A 20078-nucleotide genomic window follows, 5' to 3' on the forward strand; every position below is an offset into this window, starting at 1 on the left:
GATGTTCGGAACAGCTTTATTTTAATACTCCCAGAAGGCAAAGAACCCAAATGTCTCAAGGAAGATGGCTAAACAAATTATGGTATTTGTATAATGAAATTCTATTCAGCAATAAAAATTAGTTCTCATTCAAAACCACTATTTTGAATGAAAAAAATCATGCAAAAATAGAACATACTACCTGATTTCATTATATAAAATCCTAGAACATGCAAACCACTGTATGGTGACAGAAAGAAAGGGCAGTGCTGTCTGGGAACAGGAGTAGGGAAAAGAATGGATGACAAAGGAACCCAAAAAAACTTGGGGGAGGGATAGTGACTGTAGTGACACTGTTATGGTTATTTACACATGTCAAAGCTAATCAGTATGGTTTCACTCATACATGGAATATAAGAAATAGTGAAAAGGATTATAAGGGAAAGGGGAGGGGAATTGAGTGAGAAAAATTAGGAAGACAAACCATGAGACTCCTAACTGGGAAATAAACCAAGGATTTGGGAAGGGGAGGTTGGTGGGAGCGGGATAGGGTAACTGGGGGACGGGCAATGAGGAGGGCACTTGATAGGATGAGCACTGGATGTTATAATCTATATTGAAAATTTGATTTAAATTTTAAAAATGTAAAAAAAAAGAGCTGATCATACTGTATGCTTTAAGTATGTATACTGTAAAGATGCATTCTATTGTACTTCAATGATACCTCAATAAAAGTATAAAAAAATTTTAACAGGAATTAGCAGTACTCTAGGACCAAAACCCACCATCCAAAACAATGGGAGAAATCTCTACTTGGAAGACTTGCTAGTATCAGGAGGCCAATAAGAGTCAAGTCCCCTCTGACTCCTCTTAGTAAACTGTCACCATAGGAATTTCATCACTGTCAGTGTAAGACTCAAATATACCCATATCCCTTCTCATGAATAAGCATAAGCACATTAAAAACAATAATAACAACAACCAAAAAAAAACAATACTTCATATGATCAGCATGATTAACATCTTGGGAATTAATCAACATGGTTAAGAAATCACTCCCCCTAGGTCTCTTTTATTTTTCAAAGTTTCAACAAAAACGATTGTTTTACAATACTTGTCAAATGAGGGTACTTGATTGCTCACAAAATCTCAGATTAATCCTAAACTTCGATGGCTCCTCTCAGAGGGACTGCGACATCTCCTCTCAGAGGGACTGCGACATTTCCTCTCAGAGGGACTGCGACATCTCCTCTCAGAAGGGCTCCGATGGCTCTTTACAGAGAGACTGTGATAGCTCCTCTCAGAGGGACTGTGATGGCTCTTCTGAGAAGGACTGCGATGGCTCCACTGAGAGGGACGGTGATGGCTCTTCTGAGAAGGACTGCGATGGCTCCACTGAGAGGGACGGTGATGGCTCTTCTGAGAAGGACTGCGATGGCTCCTCTCAGAGGGACTGTGATGGCTCTTCTGAGAAGGACTGCGATGGCTCCACTGAGAGGGACGGTGATGGCTCTTCTGAGAAGGACTTCGAAGGCTCCTCTCAGAGGGACTGTGATGACTCTTTTGAGGACTTCGATGGCTCCTCTCAGGGGGACTGTGATGACTCTTTTGAGAAGGACCGTGATGCCTCCTCTCAGAGGCACTGTGATGGCTCTTTTGCGAAGGACCACGATGGCTCCTCTCAGAGGCACCGTGATAGCTCCTTCCAGAGAGACTACGAGGGCTCCTGTCAGAGGGACTGTGATGGCTTTTTTCAGAAAGACTGTGATGGCTCCTCTCACAGGGACTGTGATGGCTCTTTTGAGGAAGACTGCGATGACTCCTCTCAGAGGCACTTTGATGGCTCCTCTCAGAGAGACTGTGATGGCTTTTTTCAGACAGACTGTGATGGCTCCTCTCAGAGGGAATGTGATGGCTCTTCTGAGAAGTACTTCGATGGCTCCTCTCAGAGGGACTGCGACATCTCCTCTCAGAGGGACCGCGATGGCTCCTTACAGAGGAATTATATGGGGTTCTCTCCCTTAAGAAGCCGTGGTTTTGCTTCTTGGGTGCGAGTTTCTCTTTAAGGTGGCTGTGTGAGGTTCTGTGAGGTGAACCATGTAGATTTCTCCCTCCGACTTGAACTCCGGTTCCTGTTTTGGAGTTCTTGGACTCCTGGCTAGAGATTTCACTTCTGTAGAGCTTTTTCTTACCTTTGCTGCTAGAGTCATTTTGAACAATACCCATAGGCTGTCCAAGTGAACTGGTTTTGAAAGCGGCACTTCCTTGGGAAACTATGGGCTTAGGCAGTTGGGTACGTCTGAGTTGGAAAGAGCTATCTCTTTCTGGTGGTTGAGCTGATCTGAATTGCTCTCTTTCTTCCCATAACATGTTCTGCTTAGTGGTTATGTCTACTGGCTTTACCTTAACAACTGACATCCTGTCTCTTTTGATATCTCTTGATAGGTAATCATTTCTGGCTCTTTGTTTTAGATGCTGGTTTTTGCTTGACCACGAATGGTCTGGCCGTGGCCTGTCCACGGGCTTCTGCCCAGCAGAAGTCATAATTCTGTGTGCTGTCTGCAATGCTTGCTTTAGGCCTTGAAAAAGCAGTTGAATGAATTTGGGTTGGGAGGATTTCTTAGATTGTCTTCTTAAAGACGCAGAGGTAGTTTGAGATGTTCCAGTCCTCTTGCTTCTTACCTGGGCTGGTAATTCCCTAGAAGGACTCTGTATTATGCTTCTACCGTTTGTGTAGAGTTTTGTGTTTTGTGTTCTGCTTCCCTTGGTGATTCTTTTCATTGGGTATGGGTATTTTGGATTATGGGTCTTTTTGGTTTTCCTTTTAGCCCATTTTACATTCTGATTGCTTTCAGAGACACTCTCTGGTAGAGAGTGAACCTGACTAAATTCATAGAGCCCCGGCTTTCTAATTTCTGTCTTTCCTACTAGGTCAGGGCCTCTATACTGCCTTCGCCTGATGTGGACTCGTACAGGAGAAGGAGACTGGGAAGATCCAGACTGGAAATATATCGTAGAAGTAGGACTCTTGGAAGCTCGAGTATAGACTTTCGCTGACCTTAGCGATGGTGATATAGGACTTCGTGGTGTGATGGGTCTGTCTCTTCTGTGGTACTTTGGGACTTGGGGTCTTTTCCCAGTTTGCAACCTAAAGCCGAGTTGCAACCTAATCTCTCCGTGGCCCTCAGGAGTGCGTACAAGGTGGAGCTGTGGATAGATAAGAAGGTAAGGTCCGAAAGTGCCCTGTAATTTATGACAGCAATTAAATCCTGCACATCGGCCACACTGTAAGCAGATAGGGTATTTTAAAACCAGACCTGAAGTTAGAGGCGGAGGTACATTTGGGGGTATTTGACTCCTTAACAGTTTTGCTGCTATTTTTAGCTGCAGATCTTGTAGCAACTGGAACTGTTCTGAGAAGTCAGTCTTGGCCTGGTGGGGAAGATAACTTGGCTTGAGACTGTGTTGGGACTCAAAACTCAAAGAGTTCTCACTCTCTTCCACTGGAACAGAATCTTTCCTGGTGAAAACTATATTGAAGGAAGACTCTAGCTGTACTGGGGCAGGAGGCTGGCCCTCTGATGTGCTGAATGGTATGTGCTGAAAGATGTCCTGGGATATATCAGTGAGCTTTGAACTTTTCTTTAATCTCACTCTAGTCCCAGAATATTGCTGTATTATGGAGGACATGGAGCTACGTGTCCATATTCTTAAGGCTGTTCTTTGCTCGTGACCACGACATGAAGTGTGCCTCTGAATGTAGTTTCTGGCCACTGAAGGCTGAGGAATAACACCTCGACCTTTCTCTAGCAGACTCTGGGAAGGCTTCATCAGTTCAGCTGGAACCCCAAATAAATTCTGGATAGATTGACGGATATCTCTAGTGGCTCTTTCCATTAAAGATGTTGGAGAACAAAGCTTCCTTTCCATCGTGGTTCCCAAGACATCCCCCAACATTAGCATATTGGAGAGATATTTTCGAGGTAGTCGCTGTCTCCAGGAGTGATTCTCCCAGACGTTCTGTTGTCTGCCCAGGACAGAGCTGGTAAGGCCTCTTTGAATTCTTGAGCCTGAGTGGAATGTCCTAGGTGGTGATCTCCAGCTTTGTGGTGGATGTTGGGATAGGCCCTGGAGTGAGTTCCCTAGCTCTTCCACCTGCTTCTTGTCAGTCGTCTTAGATATGACACCCACTCCTGAGATCTCAAAATGTGGAGTTTCTACAATGTTAGCTATCTTATCAGAGAGTTGATTGTGAAGGGAAAAGGGAAGAGTTGAAGATTGTATCATAGTAGGGTCTATAAAGGACTCTTCAGGCTGAAAAATATCTGTCCCAATGTTTCTTATATCCAAGGCCCTTGATACTTCTGGCACCTCAAAATCACAAAGGCTTCCGAATTCTGTTTCACCAGAACTTGTGATGAGGGAGTTGGAAGAGTTATGGAGAAATCTAGAGAAATAGTTCCCTATTTGTAACTCCTCTCTTGATGTAAAATCCTCACATTCCCTATTCTGATATACCTGTCGTAGATTCAAATCCTCAGATTCCATCATTTGAGGAGGCCTTATTTTTATCCCTATTGCTTTCACAGCCTGAAGCCCTTGTTCATGAGTGAACACTGCAGGCTCCTCAAAGGGACATGCTGGCTGTGAGAGTAATTCTGCAGATTTCACATGGGTATTTGGCCTTGGAGTTAATTCCACGGGTTCTACCATTTCTTGAAGATTGAAGCAATCTATTACTTCTATCGCTGATCCTAATGCTACTCCTATTGGTTCTACAACCTGAGGAATTGGCCCTGGTGCTAACTCCTCAGATTTTACAATTTGAAGTGGTGGCCATGGGATTAACACAGTCTTTACAATCTGAAAGCCTGTCAACTTCATTATGTCCAAAATTTGGTGTGTTGGCTCTGTGGTTAATTCTTTAGATTTTACACTTTGCAACCACAGCTCTGAGGTAAACTCAGAGGGTCTCACATCTTGCAGTTTTGGGGTCAGCTGAACATAGTCTATCATTTGAAAGGCTGGCCCTGGGGTTAATGCTACAGACTTCACAACCTGAAGTGGTGGCCCAGGAGTCACTTTCACATACTCAGTAACTTTTTGGGGGGCTCCCGGGGTTATTCCTATTGAGAGCGCAGCTTGAAGCTGTGTCTTTGTGGATCCTGGGACTTGATCTAGTGGCTTTGGACTAATCCTCATAACTTCTGTAATTTGAGCCCGTACTCCTGGAGCTCTCTGTGAATATTTTATACTTTGATTCTGTGACTGTGGTAGCCCTACTGATCCATTCCCTGGCTGCCATGTCTCAGATGTGAGCTCTACAGACTCTGTGTGTCCTACAGCTTGACCTGTTTGCTTTTGGAGCAACGCTAAAGATTGTCTCCTTTGAAGCCACTGCCTAGAGGTTAAACCCACAGATTCAGGAACTTGATATCCTAGCCCTGATGTCATTTCTGGAGATTCTGGAACATGATGCAACGACTTTGTAATCAGTGCGTCAGATTCTCCTCTTTGCAGTCTTTTCTCAGAGATCACCTCCACAAATTCTAGTGCTTGAGGATAGGGCCTAGGACATCTCTCTGAATATCCAGTGGTTTCACTTACTGGCTTTGGGGTCACTCCGAGGAATTCCTTCCCTTTTTGCCTTGCCTTGGAGGTCAATCCCACAGTTTCTGTAGTGTGATGCCTGGGCTCTAGTGTAATCTCTTCAGATCCTACAGCTTGCTGCAGTGGCCTTGTATGTAACTCTCTCAAATCTCTAAGTTGAGGCCGTGACTCAGAGAGCAACTCTAGAGTTTCTGGGATTTGGTAGCTTTTCTTTAGGGTTAATTTCGGGGATTTAGAACCTTGATTCCTTAGCACTGGAGTCAGATCAACAGATTCTGGTACTTGAAGATCTAGCCTTAGAGGCACTCTAGAAGAATCCATGGCTTTACTTGTTGGCTTTGGGGTCAACTCCACAGATTTTTCTGTGGTTTCATTGCCTTGATGTGCCAACCGTTCTGTGATGTGATAAACTGGTATTGAAATCAAATTCATAGATTTAGGGACTTGATGCTTTGGTGTCGGGATCATCTCTGCACATTCTACAAACTGATGCCCTGGCCTAGGGATTATCTCAGAGTCTGTGATTTGATAGCTTCTTTTCCGATTTAGCATCTCAGCTTTTGTTCCTTGAAGCAGTGCCCCCGGTGCTAACTCTACAGATTTTGTATCTTGCTGTAGAGAGGCTGAGGACAATTTCACATGTTTTATACTTTGCAACTTTGGATCTGGAGTAAACTCCAAAGATTTCTCACCTCGTTGCTGTGATTCCGGAGACCAATCCGAAAATTTAACGCTAGTCAACAATGGTCCTGGTGCAAACTTTTTAGTTGCCTCTGGTGCCAACACCACCGATTTCATACCTTGCCATCCTGAAGTCAGCTCTCGACAATTCGTACCTTGCTGTTGGAACCCTGGTGTCAATTCTACCGAGTTCATATCTTGAAAACATGGCTCTGGTGCAAAGGCCTCAGAGTTAGCATGTGGTGACTTGAGGCACGTTGACAACCCTAAAGAATTAGCACTTTGACAATGTGGCAATAGGTTTGATTTCAAAGATTTCACATCTTGAGAACGTGGCTCTGATTCAAACATCACAGATTTCTGCCAGAGGCAAGAACTCAAATCCTTAGAATTCACATTTTGAGTTTGCGGTCCTGGTTTCAACTCCAGAGATTTCACATCTTGAAAACACAGCTTTGGTGCAAACACCACAGATCTCACACTATGTTGTCTAAGGTGTGAGGGCAACTCCTCAGAATTCATACCTTGAGGATGTGGCCCTGGATTTAACTCCACATATTTCATTTTTTTAAAACATGGCTCTAGTGCAAACATCTCACATTTCAAGTCTTGCAACTCGGAGCCTGAAATCAGTTTCACAGAATTTGCACCACAAAGCAGTGGCTCTTTGTTCATCTCCACCGACTTTACATCGTTCAGCAGTGGCTCTGGTAAAAATAACACAGATTTCATACCATTTAACGGAGAGCCTAAAGTGAACACCGACTGTACAACTTGTGGCTGTGACCCACAGTGATTCTCCAAAAACTGGATTTCTGGAAACTTTGTCCCTGGAATTAACTCAGAAGATTTTACACCTTGCCAATATGCTCCAGCATTGAACAGAACAGATTTTGTACCTTGATATTCTGATGTAGGGTTAGTTTCAGAGGGCTTTGTGCCGTGCATCTGTGGCCCTGGATTAAACTTTATGGAATTTATGCATTGAAGTTCTAACCCTGGTTTCAAATCAGAAGAATTCATGCTTTGCAGCTGTGGGCCCCAGTTGAACTCCCGTGATGTTATACCTTGAAACTGTGTCCCTGGAGTCAATTCACATTTCACATTTTGTAAATGTTGCATAGGGTTGAACATAACAGATTTTACACCTAGAACTTCTGTTCCCAGATTCAAATCAAAAGGTCCCATACCTTGACATTTAATCCCTGAAGTCAACTCAAAAGATTGTATACCTTGCAAAGGCGGCCCAAGTTTGCACCCCGTAGAATTTACACATGGTAATTTTGACTCTGGATTCAACTCAGAAGAATTTACACACTTCACCTGTGGCCCAGGGTTGCATTCCATAGGTGCTACACCTAGAAACTTTGACCCTGGAATCAATTCAGATTTCAAACATTGCAAATGTGATTCCAAGTTGAACACCACAGATGTCTCACTTTGCTTCTTAGTCCCTGGATTCACCTCAGATCCCATACCTTGACATTTTGTCCCTGAAGTCAACCCAAAAGACTGTACGCCTTCCAAAAGTGGCCCACGTTTGCACCCCATAGAATTTACACATTGTAATTTTGGCTCTGCATTCAACTCAGAAGAATTTACACACTTCATCTGTGGCCCAGGGTTGCATTCCATAGGTGCAACACCTAGAAACTTCGACCCTGGAATCAATTCAGATTTCATATCTTGCAAATGCCGGTCAGGGTTGAACACCATAGATGTCTCACTTGCAATCTCTGTCCCTGAACTCACTTCAGAAGACTTCATACCTTGAAGTTTTGAAACTAAAGTTAATTCAGAAGGGTTTATACCTTGCAAAGGTGGCTCAGGGTTGCATCCAAAAGAATTTACGCACTGCAGTTTTGGGTTTGAAATAAATGCAGAAGAATTCACACCTTGCACATGTGGCCCAAGGCAGAACACCTGAGATTTTATACCTTGAAGCCCCGGCTGAGGATTCAACTCAGATTTTACACCTTTCAATTGTGGCCCAGTGCTGAATGCCACAAGATTTGTACACTGAAGCTGTGGCCCTGGATTCAATTCAGAGGATTTCCCACCTTGTAATTTAGGCTCCTGCTTGAATTCCAGAAATTGCTCATATGGAAGCTTCACATCTGTGCACAACTCAGATTTTATCTCTTGTAGCTGTGGCCCAGGATTGAGCTCAAAAGACTGCATACCTTGAAGCATACCTGTTCCCTTGCCTAACTCGGGAGATTTCACATCTTGCAACTGCTGCTCGGGATTGAATTCCATAGCTTTCACATCGTGAAGCTTTGTCTCTTTGCATAATTCTGAAGATTTTATATGTTGCAGATGTGGTCCAGGATTGTATACCATAAATTTCATACTTTGAAGCTCTGGCCATGGTTTCAACTTACAAGATTTCTCTTCTTGCCACTGTTTCCCAGCTTTGAACTCGGAAGATATCACACTGCAAGTCTTTGATTTCAAGGCTAACTCAGAGGGGTTTGCAACCTGAAATTCTGGGTCATGTTTGACTTCTGTCGTTTTCATTATTCGAAGGTTTATGGACTCAGGAGATTTTGCACCTTGCAACTTTGCCCCGGGGTTGAATTTCATAGATTTCACACCTTGAAGGTGTGCCCCTGGTGTCAACATATGCAGTTTCCTGTTTTGTAACTGTGGGGCTGACCCAAACCCCAAAGATTTCACATCTTTGACCTTTGCACCTAGAGTCAATTCAAGAGATTTCATATCTTGCTGCATGGGTCTGGCAAGGAACTCCACAGATTCTCCACTTTGAAGCTTTGTTTCTGGTGCCAACTCAGAAGAGGTTACACCTTGTAACTGTGGAACAGGTTTTAACTCAACAGATTTCAAATCTCGAAGCCTGCACTCAGGTATCCAATCAGATTTCTCACCTTGTCTCTGTGGTCCAGGGTTGAACTCCACCGGTTTCATACCTTGAAACTTCCTCTTCTGGGTTAAATTAGATTTCCCACCTTGTAGCTTTGGACCATGGTTGAACTCAGAGGATTTCACTTCTTGAAGCTTTGACCCTGGGATCACTTTAGAAGACTTCATACCTTGAAAGTGTGATCTAGAACTGAACCCCGTAGATTTTGTATCTTGAAGCTTTATACCCATGATCAACTCAGAGCATTTCACATCTTGTAACTGTGGGCCTGATTTCACAGCTGGAAACTTCCTCCCCAGGGTCAAATCAGAAGATTTCTCACCTTGTAACTTTGGATTAGGTTTCAGTTCTACAGATTTCATACCTTGAAGCTTTCCCCTTGGGATCACTTGAGAAGACTTCACATCCTGCAAGTGTGGTCCAGACTTGAAATTCGTAGATTTAATGTCTTGAAGCTTTATGCCCATGATCAACCTAGAAGGTTTCATATCTTGTAACTGTGGGGCTGACTTGAAATCCACTGATTGCACCTTTTGAAGCTTTGTCCCTGATATCAGTTCGGAAGATTTCATACCCCTCAACTGTGGCCCAGGTTTGAACTTCACAGATTCCACATCTTGACACTCTGTTTCTGAGATTAACTTAGAACATTTCTCTCCTTGAAACTGTGGCTCAGGGCTGGACGCCAGTTTCATATTTTGAAGCTCTGATCCAAGGTTCAGGTCCGAGGATTTCACAACTTGCGTCTGGGGACTGGGGTCGCTTTCTTTATGTTTTACACTTTGAAGCTTTGACTGTGAGGTCCCCTCAGCAGCATTCACACCTTGTAACGATGACCCAAACAAATCTGTAAATTTGGCACCTTGAATCTTTGTCCCTGCAGTCGGTTTAGAAAAGGTTATGCCTTCCATCTGGGAACTTGGATTTAACTCAATAAATGTCATATCTTGGGACTTTATCTCAGGTGATAACTTAGAAGATTTTAGATCTTGCCACTGTGACCCGGAGTTGAAATTCTCAGATTTCACACCTTGAAGCTTTGTCCGAAGAGTCAACTCAGATGACTTCATCCTTTTCAAGTGTCGTGGGGAGTTCAGCTCTATAGTTGTACCACTTTGTAATTGTGACACTTGGCTTAATACCCCAGATTTTGTGTCAGGAAGCTGTGGCTCTTGCGCAAGCACTAGAGACCTCACACCTTGAAGCTGTGCTCTTGGGGATGACTGTAAGGATTTCACTTCTTGAAGCTTTGGTCCTGCAGTCAATTTAGTAGATTTCCTATCATGCAAGCAAAGCCTAGATTTGAATGTCATAGATTTTATATCACAAAACTTTGACTTTGAAGTCAGGTCACATGATTTCACACTTCTAACCTGTAGACAAGGTTTCAAATCGAAACCTTGAGGCTGATGTTCCTGGAGTGATGACGAAGATTGTATATCTTGGAGCTTTGGCCTTGGAGTCAATGCAGATGACCTTCTATCTCTTAACTGTTTCAAAGCTTTCAACTCTACAGACTTGACACCTTGAGATTGTAACCCAAGATTTAACTCTACAGATTTCACAGCTTGGAAATCAGGTCCTGGTATCCACTGAATACGTCTCACAGTTTCAAGCTGTGGCTCTCTTTTGAACCCAATAGTTTTTACATCTTGAAGCTGTGGCTCCGAGGTGGATGCCAAAGCCTTCCCTTTTTGCAGCTGTGGTCCTGGTAGCACCTCAGGGGATTTCACATTCTGCAGCTGTGGCCCAAAGTTGAACTCTGTATATGTTGCACTTTGAGGTTTTGGCCCTGGAGTCAATTCAGATGACTTCACATCTCTTAACTGTATCGAGGATTTCAACCCTGCAGATTTAACACCTGGAGATTGTGACCCAAGATTTAACTCTACAGATTTCACGGCTTGGAAATCAGGTCCTGGTATCCACTGAATACGCCTCACAGTTTCAAGCTGTGGCTCTTTTTTGAACTCAGTAGTTTTTACATCTTGAAGCTGTGGCTCCGAGGTGGATGCCAAAGCCTTCCCTTTTTGCAGCTGTGGTCCTGGTAGCACCTCAGGGGTTTTCACATTCTGCAGCTGTGGCCCAAGGTTGAACTCTGTATATGTTGCACTTTGAGGTTTTGGCCCTGGAGTCAATTCAGATGACTTTACATCTCTTAACTGTGTCGAAGATTTCAACCCTGCAGATTTAACACCTGGAGAATGTGACCCAAGATTTAAGTCTACAGATTTCACGGCTTGGAACTTAGGTCCCGGTATCCACTGACTACATCTCATACTTTCAAGCAGCGGCTCTTGTTGTAACTCAAGAGTTTTTACACAAAGCTGTGGCTCTGAAGCTGACTCTGAGGGTTTTACTTGGTGCAACTGGGGCCCTGGGGTCAACTTAGGAGATTTTAGGCTTTGCAACTGTGGTTCAAGTTTGAATTCCTTAGGTTTTAAACCTTGAATATTTGATTCAGGAGTCCAATCAAGTGATTTTATATCTTCAAATCCTAACTCAAAATTGAGGTCTTCTAATTTTCTGCCTTTAAATTTTAGTTCTGGAATTAACTCCAAAGACATCCCATCTTCTGCCTTAAGCCTTCTCTTCAATTGCTCTGAATTCTTCCATTGCTGCTTTGATGAGATTACAGATATCTTGCCATCCTGTTCTGGCCCAGAAGTGAAATTCATGAGTGCCATCCCTTGAAACTGTTGGCTTGGGGCTAAGTCTACAGAGTTTACTCCTTGAAACTTTGCTCTTCTGGTCACATTCCCAGATTTTACTTCCTGCTTCTTTACCCGTGGGGTCAATTTCACAGATTTCACATGTTGCAGCTCTGAATCTGGAGTTTCCTCTACAGATTTTAAGCTTTGATGCTTTCCACATGGGGTACTGTCGACAACCTTCCTATCTTGCGTTTGTGGCTCTAAAGTCAATTCCTCAGGTTTCACATCTTGCGGTTCAGACTTTTGGAGCAATGGTCCTGGTGCAAAAGGCACAGGTTTCTCACCTTGCATCTTTAGCCCAAAGTTCAGTTCCACGGTTTTCACATCTTGCGGTTGTGTTCTCGGGACCATCTCCACTCCTTTGAATTCTTGAATTCTTGCATGCAGAGCCAAGTCAGGTGTTGCAACTTGAAGCTTAGTATCTTTGGTGTCTTTCACAGATTTGACATGTTCTATCCCTTGCACTGTGGTTGTCTCCATAGATTTCTCACCTTCCAGCTGTGGACTGGGGGTTAACAACATAGATTTCATACCTTTTAGACACTGTCCTGTAGCTAAGGCCACAGATTTCACATCTTTCAGCTCTGAGATCAACAACTCAGATTTTAAACCTTGACGTTTTGAGCCTGGTGTCAGCTCCATTGGTTTCACACCTCCCACGTGTGGCCCTTGGATCATTTCAGAAGATTTTATAGCTTGTAAATGTGGTCTTCTAGTCGACTCAGAATAGTTTACTCTTGGCAACTGTGACTCAGGAGTCAACTCCATAGATTTTGCATCTGGTTTCTGTGGTTGTGAGATGAATTTATAAGGACCGTTACCTTCCAAGTTAGACATTTGGCCCACCACGAAATGTTTTATGCCTTGAAACAATGTCTCTGGTACTAATACCTCAGGCTTGACCACTTGCTTTTGAAGTCCTGGGGACAACCCCATAGATCTGATTCCTTTCATCTTTGGCTTTGGGGTCAACTCAAAAAATTTCACATGCTGTAGCTGTGGCCCTGAGTTTAACTCTGAAGATTTCACACTGGAAGGTTGACTTCTTGATGTCAGATCACAAAATTTGATATCTTGTAGCCATGGCCCTGAGCTAAGCCCCACCTGTTTTAGATCTTGAAGCCCCGAAGACGTCTTTGCTAATTTAGAATATTGAAGCCCTAATTCTGGGTTCATCTCCACAGAATTCACACCTTCAAACACTGATCCTGGGGTTTGCTCCCCAAATTTGACACCTTGAAGCTTTGGCCCATACGTCAATTCAGAAAATTTCACCTCTTGCTGCCTTGGTCCTAGATTCCGTTCCTGAGACTTCACACCTTGATACTGTAGTTCTTTGGTCAATTTCATAGATTCCATGCTGTGAAACTGTAATCCTTCAATAGGCAGAAGAGATTTCATATTCTCATTCAAGAGCCCTTGGTTTGATTGCAAAGATGATTCTGTTTCAAATCCTACGGACTGTATATCTTGAAGCTGTGTTCCTGGTACACACTGCACACGTTTGAAACCTTGATGCTTTGGTTCTGAGGTCAAATCTGAAAATCTGACATCTTGCAAGCGTGGTCTTGAGTTTTGTTTCACAAATTTCATACTCTGAGTTTGTGATTCTGGAGTCAATTGTACAGACATAACGCTTTGATGGTTTGGCCCTGGGGTTAAATCTAAGGATTTCATCTCTTGCATTGGTGAACCTGGGGTCAGTTCATCAGATTTCACACTGTGATGTGGGGATCCTGAGATTAAATCTACAGGTTTTTCTCCTTGAAGAAGTGGCCCTGGGGATAACTTTGAAAATCTGACACTTTGTAAATGCGGCCCTGGGGTCAATTTCACACCTTGAAGCTGTGCCCCCTTAGTCAAGTCTTCTGATAGTATACTTTGTAGTACTGGTTCTTGTACCAGCTTCTCAGATCCTACCACTCCAGTAGTAGCTAGCTGTTGAATTACATTAACATATTCCACATCTTGTAATTGTGGCTCTGGCTTCAGCTGCATAGACTTTACTCCCTGGAGCTGTGGCTCTGCGGTCAACTCCATAACATGTCGTTTTGCTCCTGTGATAAATTGTTTAGATCCTTCCATTAATGGGGATGTTCCAGGGGTTGACATCACAGATTTCAAATTTTGCAGTAGTGGCTCTGATTTCTCATATTGCATGCCTGGTCCTAAAGTCAATTCCGGAGATCCTTGTACTAAATATGGTGGTACTGGCATTGTCTCCTGGATATTTTCAACTTGAAGCAATGCCAACCCAAAATTTTCTGTATTTTCATGTTCTGACCTTACGGGCATCTCTGAAGGCTCGGTAACTTGACAATGTGGCTTTAGAGTCATTCCTGTAGATTCCATAACTTGACCTGTTGGTTTTTGTGTTAATGCCATTTGGAGCAAAGCCTCAGAAGTCAGCTGCGCAGTTTCTGTGCCTTGATGGCCTGGTCCCAAGGTCATCTCTGAAAACTTTTGAAAATGTGGCCTTGGCATCATCCCAGCAGTTTCCGTGACTTGCTGTGGGATTAACTTCACAGATTCCTCCTCTTGTGGCCAGATCTCAGAAGCTAAAGCTGCAGAGGCTGTGTCCTGATGCCTTGATCTAGAAGTCGAACCCAGAGATTTCATTGCTTCTAAGTGTGGTTCCATGGTAACTTTCCTTGATTCAACATGTAAGTGTGTTTCAGGAATTAACCTCCCAGATGCTTCCAGTGGTACAGTTAAATCCACAAATTTATTATCATGCATTAGTGGCCCTAGAGTCAACGTCTCAGGTTTTGTACGTTGGGGCCCTGGTCCTGGGGTCAATGGCACAGATTTCACACTTTGAAATTGTGGTTCTGAGGCCAACTCCTTAGAGTTCATAAATTCTGAATATGGTCCTAGATTCAGATGAACAGACTTCATACCTTGAGACTCTGGGTTCATCACTTCTGGGGTCAGATCTTGAATCTCTGATCCTGGTACCAACTCTGGAGATTCTTGTATTGTGTGTTGAGACATCCGAGTCTCCAAGGCTTTTACGCTTTGGAGCATTGTCTCAAGAGCACCTTGGAATGGCATTGAGTTCATCTGCATAGATTCTAAAGTCTGGCTCAATGGCCTTGGAGTACTTCCTAAAGATGATTGTTTCAACTCCATAGATTCTTTCCTCTGGTGACAAGTGTCAGAGGTCAACTCTGCTTCTGCTCCTTCGTATCCTGGCTCTGTGATCATTCCTGAAGATTCTAAAGCTTGATGCCATGGAGTCAATCCTTCGGGATCTATGGCTTCATGATTTGGCTTGAGGTTGAGCTCTGCAGATTTCACTGCTCGAATGCGTGCCCCTGAAATCGGCTCCTCGTATTTCATACCTTCCACCTGTGTTGTAGGAATCAACCTTCTGCATTCTACCATTCGAGGAATTTTCACATCTTTAAGTAAGAGTGCTGGAGCTATCTCCTCTGGTCTTTCATCAGGTAACCGTGGCTCTGGGGCCAACTCCATGGATTTCATGTCTTCCTGTAGTGGTCTTAGGGTCAACTCCGCAGCTTTTATATCTGGAAACTCTGGTGGCACAGCCAAATGAACATATTCCAGACCTTGCAACTGTGGACTGGAGGTCAACTCCATTGATTTGCTATTCTGTAACTGTGGTGCTGGGGCTAACTCAGCAGATTTTCCACTTTGTTCTTGTGTTCCTAGAGTTAAACGAATAGATTGCAGACCTTGAAGCTGAGACGTTGGGGCTAACTGCACAGAATTCCCACTTTCCAGCAGTGGAATGGGTGCCAACCCATCAGAGTTTACAACCTGCAGTTGAAGTTCTGGGGCCGATTCTATGGAGTTCACAGTTGGGATCAACTGTCCATATTTTGCCATTTGTGGGATTGAACCTGAGGTTCCGTCTATAGGTTTTACATTTTGTAATCCTGGGGATAACTTCATGGAATCCACAACCTTAAGCTGTGGCATTGGCTTCACCCCCAAATATTCTACATCTGGCAGTAGTGATGTAGTGGTCAATACTGCAGAATCTGTGACTTGATGCAGTGGCTCTTGATTCATTCCCTCAGATGCTGTACTTTGACCCAGTGACCTCGGGACTGTACCTAAAGATTCCATTATTTGATGAGGTGACTGTGTCAACTCAGTTAGATTTGTGACTGTGGGATCAGAGGCCAACCCTCTAGTCTCTATAGTTTGGTGGCTTTGCCTTGGACTCATCTCTGAAGGTTCTAAGATTTGATCCCACGGGGTCATCCTTGAAGACTCTATGACTTGATGAGATAGGCCTGGGGTTAATGCCATAGTTTCTGTGCGTTGATGATATGGTTGTGGAGTCATCCCCACAGAGTCCAGCACCTGAATCCATGACCCAGGGGTCAACTCCAGAGGTTCTTTGACTTGAGATACTGGCCTTGAGGTCAAATCCGGAGTTTCCACAATTTGTGATTGTGATGCTATGATCATTCCCATGGGTGACCCCAGGGCTACTGGAGTTACCTTTAGAGAATGTACGGATTGATGTGATGGCATTGGAATCACCCCTACTGATTCTGTGACTTTAGGTGGTGGCTTTGGAGGTAAACCCACAGTTTCTACAACTCCAGGTGAACCAATAGTAGTAGGAGAGCCGGAAGTCAAACCATCTGGTTGAGTCACTCCTGGGGTCAATTTTGCAATTTTAGACTGTGAATCTCCATATTCTATAACATGTGACTGTGCTGATGGAATTATCCCCATGAAATCCACAGCTTGTAATAGTGCCACTGGAGTTACTTTTGTGTAATCTGTAACTTGATGCAATGGAGTGGAGATCATTTCCAGGGATCTTGTGTTTTGACACACTGGTCCTGGAGGAATGTTCAATGGTTCTATGGCTTGATTTTGTGGCCTTGAGGTTATGTCCACGGATTCAGCAACTTTAAACTGTGGCCCTACAGTCATTTCCACAGTTTCCACAACTTCATGTCCTACCTGTGGACCTATCTCTCCTGGTGGCATGACTTCATGATCCAACGATGTGTTTATATCCCCAGACTCCATGGCTGGATACTGTGTTCTTGGGGTTATTCCCTCTGATTCTATGATATGTGAATGTGATTTTTTAATCATCCCGATAGAATCCATGACTTGAAGCAATGCTACAGGAGTTACCTTCACATTATCTGTGACGTGCTTTGGTGATCTGGAGGTCATCTTTGATTTCATAACTTGATGCTGAGTACTTGATGTTACCTCCACTGATTCAGTGATTTGATATGATGGTTTTGTGCTTACACTCACTCTTTTCATCGTTTCGTCTGGTTTCCCAACTTCATCTGGTGGCTGCGGGAACAAACCCACAGATTCTGTCACTTGTGAATGTGATTCTGGGATGATCCCCATTGAATCCATGACTTGAAGTAATGCCAATGGAGTTACCTTTATGCTATCTGTAACTTGATATGATAGCCTTGGGGCCAACTCCACTTTAGTCACTTGGGTCTCATGCTGCTGCATCCTTTTTTCCGGAAGACCTATGACCCTCTGCTCTATACTAAGCTCTAGGATGTGTTTTGGCTTCTTCTGCAGGAAATTGGTTTCCCCTTGAACTATGTCAACTCCTAAACTTTTGGGAGGTGGAGTGCCCAGTGATGTAACTAAGGGCCTGGATTCAACGATTTGGGGGCCATCCCCCAGTTGTGACAGCTTACCTGGGATAAGTGACTGTGAAATTTTTGTTTCTGTTCTATTCAATCCAGATTCCACTCCAATATTCACATGGAGCTGGAATGATGGACAGTTTGGGGATTTATTGTTGATACTTTGTTCAGTGCTTTGATGGGTAGGCATAGATACCTGCATTTGAGGTTTCTCTGGTTCAGGGACTACTCCTCCTCGTGCCTCAGTTAAATAATGCAGCATTTCCCATGATTCCTTCACAAGCAGAGGAACTGTTTGTTCCTTCAAAGTACAAACCTTCCAAGCCATATGTCCTTCTAACTTCCACCTAGCCAAAGGAGAGAGCTGGAGTGGAGCCCGCCCTGAGAATCGTGGTCTTGCCTTGCAGATAGAACTTGACCCATGATCCAATGTCAAATGACTCTTGCTCCCTCTCCCATTCTTTGTTTGTTCTTGTTGACAGAGATCTGGGGATTCAAAAACAGAGCTGATAAAAGAGCTTTGAGACCTTAATGGTGAAAGAGCTGCCAAATCCTCCAAAAGATTTGATTTCCCAAGCTGTGAGAGTTGAAAAGGGGGCAGGGATGTGCCTTGGTTCCTGAGCACAGAAGACTGGTTTTTGGGTAAAGTAGGTAAACTAAGGCTCTGGAGTTGACAGGTTGTTCCTTCAGAAATGACAGAAGGGTGTGACAGGCTGGAGCTGTTGCATAATGATCCAGAGGAGATGCTGTGATCAGTAGAATGTTTTGCCTTCTTACAGCCACAACAGGGTAGAACAGGCTCCTGAGACACAAACACAGAGGAGGTGGAGGAAGAAATCATATCCGAAGATTCTTGCAAACACGAGTGCATAAGACTTGATCTAAGAAATAAAGAAAAATTCCATTTGCTTTGAAGCAGGAGAAGGTAGGAAAAGTAGGAAAAGGGAAAGATAATGGCCATTTCAAATGTAAAATATTTTGACCTGAGGGAGTACAACAACAAAAGAGGTTGCTTTCCCCAACTTCAATTACTTATAGAAAGAATTCCTCTACCAGGAGGAAAGGGAGGCCATTGTCTCCACTGCAATCAGAAATGATTCATAAACCAGTTGTTCTTAAACCTTTGAACTCAGAATTTATCCCCACTATCAAAACTAACCAACCAACCAACTAACAATCTCGCTTTTCCCTCTCTCTTTCCCTCCCCTCCTTCCCTCTCTATAACCCTTCTTCCCTTCAGTCCCTTCCTTCCTCTCTCTTAAAAGTTCTACCAGCTTGGGGGTACCTGGCTGCCTCAGTCAGTATAGCATGGAATTTTTGATCTCGGGACTGTGAGTTTGAGCCCCACATTGGGGGTAGAGTTTACCTAAAAAAAAAAAATACCAAAAACTTCCATCACTTTCAACCCCCACCCAGAAACTACCTTCCCTGACCTTGTGCATTCCAGATGTTTGAAGATCTGTTGAAGACTTCTGTTCATTGACCAGAGTATATATTCCTGGGCCCATCCCACAGGGAGTCTTGAAAAGCTGGATACAACAGAGTGTGTCAGTGTAATTGAAGTGATATTAAAAGTACTAATAAGGAAACCAATAAGAAGAGTGGCTTAAGTTAGAAAGGAAACTACTATCACAGTCAGAAAAGTAAAACAGTACTAGGTATCTTTCTCCTAACTTTACAGGGTTTATCAGTAGGGTAGGCTGAAGAAAGAAAGAATAAATAGTGACGATCAATTTTACTCACTTTGTCAGGTTAGCTTCAGAGCAACCCATTCTGAGATTTTCTTCCCACTGGGAAGCTGGGAGCAGAGGTAAAGAATCTGTTAGAATCATAATTATTGATACCACCTAGTTCAAGCCACTTGTTTTACAAAGAAGAGATCGAGGGTGAAATCATGTCCAGAATCATAAAGTTAAGTAGTGATAGAGCTCAGACGTAATGTAGGTCTAAGTTTTTATATTTTAAAATATACTATGCCACCTTTACCATGTAGTGGATGTAAGTCATTGGAAACAGCTGGAACAATCACGGTAGTAGGGAGTTGGAGTAAGGGAAATAAATCTGTAATACATATTTTTTCCTTCAAAGGAGTCTATTCAGCGTCTATGGCAGGGGAAAAATGTATCGAAACTTCCCCCACTAAAGATCTCATCAAATTTCTTTCCTGATACTTTGAGTTTTGCATAAAAGGAAATTAGGAAAGAAAGCATGAGGAACAGAAGCATAGAAAGAACTATAAATCAGTTTACATCTCTTTGGAAGTTACCAGAAAGAATTCAGCATCTTTGCAGATGTTAGGAAGAATAGGCACATTTCTTTCACTTATACAATCTTTTTCAACCTCCCTCCCTCTACCTGTTATTAAAGTCTACAGTCTAAAAGCAGACCCACTGTTGATTTGTCATTAGCCTTGAGCTAAAGAATAAAGTATAAGATCTCTCTGACCTGTGAATTTCTGGATCTTTTTCAATTTATGCTGCCTTGAAGTCTAGAGGGGCACAAAAAGGAAAAAAATAAAACCAGAAAATGTTCTAGGTTAGAGAATTTATCAACAGCACATTTCGTCTTACAGATACAATTATTGATCCAGTT

The 20078-nt window shown here is 43.3% G+C and overlaps 1 protein-coding gene across 2 annotated transcripts in view; it reads right to left on the bottom strand.

Moving 5' to 3' along the window:
* LOC144324489 (uncharacterized) overlaps window positions 1-20078 on the bottom strand; it is a 24307-nt gene continuing 4229 nt past the window's right edge. Inside the window, exons 2-5 of one of the 2 annotated variants that reach the window (XM_077915865.1) lie at window positions 19896-19974; window positions 19230-19284; window positions 18920-19015; window positions 1-18367 (exon numbers count right to left, since the gene is read on the bottom strand). In XM_077915865.1, the coding sequence (XP_077771991.1) occupies window positions 1129-18367; window positions 18920-19015; window positions 19230-19284; window positions 19896-19974 (17469 nt within the window). In that variant the 3' untranslated portion in view covers window positions 1-1128. The remainder of the gene's footprint in view (window positions 18368-18919; window positions 19016-19229; window positions 19285-19895; window positions 19975-20078) is intronic. The other variant, XM_077915864.1, reaches the window with a different exon arrangement.

This window comes from Canis aureus, chromosome 12, assembly GCF_053574225.1.
Source record: "Canis aureus isolate CA01 chromosome 12, VMU_Caureus_v.1.0, whole genome shotgun sequence".
Taxonomy (NCBI): Eukaryota; Metazoa; Chordata; class Mammalia; order Carnivora; family Canidae; genus Canis; species Canis aureus.